Here is a 7,869-nt window from a genome sequence, read left to right as displayed (position 1 = left end):
ATTGATGAGTCAAATGGTTGTGGTAAAAGTATTGCAAACCGTAATAAATTTTAATTCGTGAAACAATACTATATTCAAGAATGCAATTCATGTTAAAACTATAAGACTGCCACAAACATACATCCCCATTCTCCCCAAATTTTAAAGCGGGACGAATATTAGGGAAGTTGGAACTTTCGGAATAATTTTACGGACTATTACTTATACTTTCTTATTGAATAAATAGTAGATAACTGTATTGTTGTATTTCTATATTCACCTTATGGAAAGCTTTTAATTGACCTATTAAATGTTGTTGCACGGTTCACTATTCCTTAGTCACTGCGAATAAACTATGTATTGTTTGCTCCGCACTCTACCACTTATGATATGACTGTGTTTAAAGTGTGGTTCCTTATTCACTGTGTTATGTAGTCAGTCGTTCCAAGTATATTATTGTCTGAGTTTCAAGCCACTGATGAACTGGGTAAAATAGAGAACTAATATGCCTTCTACTAGTCTTTTGGTTGGCTACTGGGTTAGAAATAGCTTGAGGACCAATAAACATTACCGTATTGACTGTTATTTATTGGTTAGTGTGTCGATTGGTAAAACGATGAGCGGTCCTACTGGAAGTATATGTGAACCAGTCGATAACCCGAAGTATGCTTGGTAAATCTAGCGAGTGATATCAATTAGAATCTCAAGTCATAACATATTGGGAATCAAAAGACAATACCAAGCTTGTGCAACCAACTGTCAACAGGGATGGAAATGTAGTTATCATTAGGTGTGCCATTTTTCTTCCACTTTGATCAGCTATTTTCCATCCTAATGGGCAGTTGATTGGAGGTCTATATCTTACACTTGTTGGTAGAACATGCTGGCGACGACACTCATGGAGAAAATATAGTTGTTCTCGAGTGGAAGCCTGTCTTTTGGCGAAGTTCTCCCATTTTCGAACAACGAGAAGCGTATTACGCTCATATGATTTTGAGATGGTGAAGCTACAAATCTTCTCCACCATGAAAAATCAGACATTTAAACAAATAAAGGCTTATTTCCCCCCAGTGTATAATGCGAAATAAGGAATTTCTATAGTAGAGGGCTGTTATTTAAGCTTATATGCTGCTCTAATATCGGAAGTTCTAAAATATTCGACTTCTGAAGCCATTGCAGCGTAGTTGATTTAATAATCAAACAAAAATTTAGTCTTGCTTAGATAAAAAAGTAGACAGTTGGAATGGTTGTATTAAAACTATTCGCAAGACTCAATGCCGATATTCCAATTCTTTCTAATTAATGGCTAAAGTCCTTAAGTGAAATGGTCTAAAGTAGGTTATAATAACCCAGGTACTTCCATCCCTTATCTGTTCGTAGATCTTCAAATTCGGTGTTATTTCATAATTTTTATTCTGTGAAGTGATTTCTTTTTTTCCGACATTTTCTATATCCATTTCTGTTCAATTACAGACACTATTACTACTACAAACTCTTTGTTATGAATCATTTTTCAGTGATGAGTTTCGATAACTTCAGCTGATATACATTTGTGCCACAATCTACATTGACTATGACTAAAATACTTGTACTACAAAATTGGTTACTGAAGGACTCAGAAATAAATCATGACAAAGTTATGATGGGGTTTTGTTCTCTGAGCTGGAGAACAAAACCCCATCAAAATCATTTACCTGAGCTACAAATCTCCACCATCTCATGAAAAAGTTAGCAAATCAATGTATCCTTTTGAAATTTAAATTAACATATTAAGACACATAGAGCTTATAGTTTTACACATTCCTGTTTTTATGATTTTAAAAATCTGTTTATGTAAAAGAAATACTTATTCTTCAATTTACAACTGATTCCGGAGACCAAATTACTGACTGATCGATGAAGTAAGCTCTTTATAGTTTCTGAGTTTTTTGTATAGAAGTACGTTCAAAATTCCACAATTTTATACACAATTAGAGATCAGAATATTTTTGGCTGAAATAAAGACATCAAATCTATTGAAAAATTTAGATCAAGCAAGATTCCAATATAAAACAATTCATAGTCGTACGAAAATCACTAAAACCAATCATGACTTATATAAGACTAAATAAAATGAAGATGTAATACATAACCTGCAAGGATAATTGACACCATCTAAAAATAAGACAAAATAACGACAATAAAAGTAATGGTCGAAAAGGATTGACAGCATACACCAAGCATATACTTTATTATTCTAGTAAAAACTTCACGATCACAAACCAAAGTCAGATATCGCAACATACTGACAAAAAGCATAATATAACTAAGTCCATATTCGTTAAAAATCAATAATATGTGGAGAGGTGGCAATACGTAACGTGGTAGAAACAAGATTTTTTGCGACATTGTGAAACTATTGCATTAGTTCTAGTTGCAAAGTCGTGAAATGCAACCAGAAAAATCTGATAGGAAGAGAAGATACGAACTACGAAAGAATAATAGTGACTACTGATTTTTATTATTTAAGAAAAACTTATCACATTACAAGCACAATGCAACAAAAGAAAACTGAGTATATGACAAAATACTGATATATTATATTTAATGTCTCCTGTGTAACTAAGGCCCTAATCTGTGAAGTTGGCCGTTCAGGTCTTGATAAATATCTATACAACTTAAATATCGATAATTTTAAAATATATTTACCAGTAGAATCGATACACCAAATTATTTTAGTGAAACTTATCAACAACAGTCAAGCTTCTTCATTGAACCTCTACAAGTGTATATTAAATTTCTCCCCTTGAACTTGCAATCGACTAGGAGAACTATAAATAAATGTTATATCTCGATACAGTCAGTCTATGGTCTTTGTTTCAATGTCGACCCAGTGCCAAAATACCCCGGTATGGTCGAGGGTGGAGAGAGTCAGCTCTCTCGAAATGTTCTCACATGGCCACGCGTATACAACCGCTGTCACGGAAGTCCTACTCACTACTTTCTCGTCGCAAGGGTGTTGTATACGAAACTGAGAGGACAAAAAGTAAGTGTCTGGCGCTTTAACCGGGTTGATGAATATGGAGAATTCAGCTAGGGGGGTTGGAAAACCTTGACTCCAAACCAATGGTACACATGGGCTCCAGAATCCAGCTGGAAAAACGGCATATGAGCCTACTGTTGGTCAGCGACTACCACGGGACTGCATCTCCTGACGTTGTTCCACTGCCTTGTGGATTAGACCTCTAGGTCAAAGGCTCGAAGAGTGATCCTCTAAAGAAACCACTTAAGTCTTGGCACTCAGACAGTATTCCAGCCCTTACACAAATCAAATGAAGCGTGGTACATGCATATTTGGTTCCTTCTTGTACCAATGTTTATGTGTTTAAATAAATAAATGAACCGGTTGGACTCCTACTACTTACAAATCACTTTCATTACAACCTCACTAACTGATCTTATGTAAGTAAATCCTTGAACCTCGCCATTAATAAAGAGCAACTGATATGTCCTGATGCTATGTTATTACTTACTTCCAAGTTTCTTAGTACTATCTTGAGAATCCATAACACCGGAATTGTGCACTGCTACATTGTATGTCATCTATTCGTATATTTAGTCAATTTTATCAGTGACATTATCTAAATTATAACTGGTCATTTTGTACGTTTAAGGCATACAATATTCCGTTTGAATGAATTTATATAAGGCTCTGTGAATACACAAAATAGGAACATAGTATTCATATTTTTTATTTTTTTTTTTAGCAAAATAATAAATTTACATCAGTTCTTCATTAAACAACTCATCGATGGCAAGCTCTCCTGACTGCTTATCTTTGAGATACTTTTGAAAGCCAGTGGTTTGTTTAAATTTGTTGATTAGTCGTTCGATCTGTTTGGATGTCAACTGATAAACATTCTTTGGATCTCTACTCATAGACTACAAGATAGAAATATATCTCAAATTAACGCACTCACTTCGAAATCATCCTCAGGATACATCTCTAAGTTGTATATGCAAAACAACTGATCATCTCCGGAGACAAACACAGGTTTTTGCTTTTTATGTTTGGCTAACTCTTCTAAAACTATAATTGAGTAGTGTAGAACATATTGAATAAACAACGAATAATCTCGCCTTTTACGACATTAGTCTTTTTCTGTCTCGGCATATTTTTTGTGACTGCATCATTATCATCATACTCTCCATTTGTTAAAACCTGTAGTTAACAAAAACAGAACTAGTTAGATAATTCTTACAAGACTACCTGATCACAATTATTTCCAAGTGCTTCATTTGCATCGTAAGCTAAACCCAAACGGTTAAAATTTGATTTAACAGATAATCCATACTTCCAAGCTGAATTAATGACTGGACTGATATGAAACATTAATCATTAAATAAAAATTAATTTATAGAGGTAGTTTGTATCCAATAAATGGAAATTAAACACAAATTTAAAGAGCAAGAGTACGTAAACTTAGTGCACTATCATGACTGCATCAAATGCCTAACCGCCTATAGTTAAAAGACCAGTCATCGTACTTCAACAACTACTTTATTAGTGCATAAAGAAATTAAAGACATTCAAACCATTGACACTATGCAGCTTAAACACTAGGTCAGCTGAGTTCATATTGAACTGAGATCATCTCAATGATCAGATGTCAACAGTTCAAAGAACAGGAAAAGTTAAAGATAGGAATAAGTGTCGTCAAATGTAACCAATACAAGACGACTATAGTTACATGTTTAGAATGTGAAATAACAGCTGGCCACAGTTAAAAAATTTCGCAAAGATTAATACTGGTTAAGGAAGATAAATGACAGCAACATTATTGAATGTGAATGGTATAATTATTTTATACAAAATATTTTTGAAGACCAAGGAAGATACAAACGTAACGAGGGTATCAAATGAATTTGGTGCTTACACTTAACTGATATATAACCAAGCTCTGATACTAAATAGAAAGAAATTACAAGTGTAAAATGAGCTAAGACCCTTCACTTAAAATGACTTACTTTTTGATTTTTAATTTTGCCTTTTGTTTTTTGCCTAATCGCTTCCGATTTCGAGAATAACTGAAAGTGTGCTTTTTCCCCATCTGCAAAGAAGGGGAAAGTAAAAGTGGTCTGAAACGTTTAAAATAAACACAAATATTAAACAACAAAGATATAAAAAGCTTAAGGTAACACACCTTCCGAACGTTTTGTTTATGTCAGTATTCTAAATAACCCTGAATCTTCGGATTTTCTGTCAATATGAAATATACGAAAGTATGTAACGAGATTTTTCCAGGAATTACATACGTTGATAATTTCCAGTTCATGCTCTGAACAATCAACCCAGTAACCAAGTAAAACTTTGTGAACTCGTATATATATATATATATATATATATATATATATATATATATATATATATATATATATATATATATATTCGGTGCCCTCTTGTACCAATGTGTTCAAATAAATAAACTGTCCAAACCAAACTCCGCAGGTATCCTTTAAAAACTAAAACCCGGTAGTGGAAATCAAATCCTTCGACGATAAGGAGTGATAATAAAAATGTGACTTCTTTTCAAAGTACAGGCTTAAGTACTTATCTTGAATAATAACCAGTTGGAACCTTAAATTTACCAGTCGATACAGAATGCCACTGGTTTATATGACAATTGTCATGGTAGTTTAAACCACTCCGGGTTTCATAGGTTCTTTAATCATTAGGTATGGTAGCCTAAGTAGAAAGGACAAGAAGTTGAAAGTTGCTTTGTCTTCTTCTTTGAAACACACTGAGGCAGATTGTAGACAAACTTGTAACAACCTACGTTTCTGTTAAAACATCACTTTGGATTATGTCCTAATAGTTTGGGAAGAAGCAAAAGACATGTATGTCCTCGCCTCGTTGGAAAACGGTTGTCTTCCAGGGGAATTAAGGTGAAAAGCCTAGTTAGATAACTATTATTCCGGTATATCCGGAAAGCGCTGTCCAACGGAATGGTTAACAATTTACTTAAGCACACTGAGTAGACACTTTGAAAGAAACTTTGTTGAGAGCCCATCTAATAAATCTATTGAAAAGGACGTCAGACATCAACATAACTATACTTGAAAAACATCACTACGAGTCATTTGCACTTTGTCGCAAACAGGGTTTAGAATCCAGTCAATATTCCCAAGCTCCCAACGTTTGGGGAAATTCCCCAAAGTTTACCATAGCGGCTTCCCCAAAATTTCCCCGAAATTGGGTTACATTAAACCTGGTCACAAAAACATTCGTAAAATGATTGATAGGTTGTACGATGAGAATAATATTCAGTGTTGTCGAAAATATACAGACTACTGCACATGGCATACAAAAGAAACTAAGCCATCCACAGATACTGACCTACAGGTTGGGATTCGAATTTTTCTGTGGGCCTTCGAAATTCAATATTTACGACGGTTTAGTGAAAAGATTTTAGTACTTCCGAGAGATTGAGGATGGAATCGGTTAAGAATCTCTCATTTTCAAAGGTGAAAGATCACTTATCTCCCGTGTTGTGGTCTAGGTATGTGGAAACAATCAGTTTCAATTCGGAAAGGACACGAGGCTTGGTGGCCTGTGTTAGTCCTGGCAATGATGATCTCTCAGTTGATCCAACTTTCTTTTGAAGGAGTTGACGGATACGGCTTCAATCACGTGTTGAGATAATAAATTCCACCCGCTGATGGTTCGATGATTAGATTGATAGTCAAGTAATTTGTTCTGTGCTTGTGAACATTTTTGGAGTGTCTTCGTAAATTTTCTGTTTTGGAAGACAAAAAATAAGGACATATCAGATGCAAATTTATCACCATGTGGTTTTAAAACTGTAATCAAGTCACTTCTAGTTCTTCAGTATGACACAGGAATAGGCTTGGCTTAGCCAGTCGAGCATCATACAAGAGCTTTGCCATACCGGAAATCAGTTTAGTTACAGTCCTTTGGAATTTCTCCAGAAGCTCTCTGTCTCTTTTTAGATAGGGGATAGCAGCTTGTATGCAGTACTCGAGTTTAGGATGCACGGATACTTTATACAAAAAGGATTGATAATCAACATGGCTATAGGCCCTACATGTTGACACCAGGGTTCTGAAACCTTTGTAGGTTGTCTCACGTCAATGTACAGTAATTTTTAAGTCTTGGCTAACGATGAATCCTAAGTCATTGTGTGTCTGAACAGCAGGCAACTCACTGTTATTCACCGTGTATGTATCTTTACATTGATGACCAATATGCATCGCAATGCACTTGGAAGCATTTGTATGCAACTGCCAAATTTTAGAACACTCAGATAATTTCTTCAAGTCATTTTGAAGCTCTAAATTATCACCTTTGCTTCGTTTATCACTCTCCACATCATGACATTGCCAGTATACAACAAGAGCGATAATGATGGGAGAGGAGGAAGGTCATTTACATACAAATGGAATAACGCTAGCCCCAAAACTGTACCCTAAGGTACTTCGTTAAGCACAATTCCCCGGCTAAACAACTTTGAGTTCACCCATACTCCTTGTTAGCGCCCAACTAGGAAGTCTTCTATCCACATTGATAGATAGACTCCAACCCCTACGTTTCTTAACCCATATAACACTCCATTGTGGTGAATTTTATTGAAAGCTTTGCTGAAGTCAATGTAGGCCACGTCTATAGGTAAGCAAGAGCGTACAGGCTTTCACGAGCCACTAATAAGCTTATGAAGCAGGAATAACCTATTCTACAGCCATGATGCTCCTCCAAAGGGATCCGGATTTCATTGAGATACTTAAACAGATCCTTCCGAATAATTTTTTCGGAAATTTTAACAACCCCACTGATTAGGCTACCGGATTGATAGTTCTCAGGCTTATGTTTCGTGCCTGTTTTAAAGACAGGAC

General features: G+C 35.3%; 1 protein-coding gene across 1 annotated transcript; it reads right to left on the bottom strand.

Annotated features, from left to right (window-relative positions):
* Positions 1 to 3,694: 3,694 nt before the first annotated feature.
* NOP16 (Nucleolar protein 16) lies at positions 3,695 to 6,383 on the bottom strand. Its single transcript, XM_051219399.1, has 6 exons — positions 6,356 to 6,383; positions 4,987 to 5,069; positions 4,229 to 4,337; positions 4,099 to 4,180; positions 3,939 to 4,048; positions 3,695 to 3,900 (listed from the first exon to the last, which is right to left on the bottom strand). Exons 2-6 carry the CDS (start codon positions 5,067 to 5,069, stop codon positions 3,739 to 3,741), a joined length of 546 nt encoding a protein of 181 aa, XP_051067100.1. The 5' UTR covers positions 6,356 to 6,383; the 3' UTR covers positions 3,695 to 3,738.
* Between the last annotated feature and the right edge of the window lie 1,486 nt (positions 6,384 to 7,869).

The sequence above is a fragment of the Schistosoma haematobium genome, chromosome 4 (assembly GCF_000699445.3).
Source record: "Schistosoma haematobium chromosome 4, whole genome shotgun sequence".
NCBI classification, from domain to species: Eukaryota; Metazoa; Platyhelminthes; class Trematoda; order Strigeidida; family Schistosomatidae; genus Schistosoma; species Schistosoma haematobium.
Note: the sequence above shows the minus strand (reverse complement) of the source record. Positions and strands in the feature narration are given on the sequence as shown.

Bases quoted from the DNA above. Each gene is read 5' to 3' on its own strand.
- NOP16 (XM_051219399.1), bottom strand. From the start codon at position 5,069: ATGGGGAAAAAGCACACTTTCAGTTATTCTCGAAATCGGAAGCGATTA. The intron at 4,338-4,986 runs GTAAGTCATTTT...GTTTCATATCAG, and splicing joins GCAAAATTAAAAATCAAAAA to TCCAGTCATTAATTCAGCTT. The intron at 4,181-4,228 runs GTAGTCTTGTAA...TGTTAACTACAG, and splicing joins TTGGAAATAATTGTGATCAG to GTTTTAACAAATGGAGAGTA.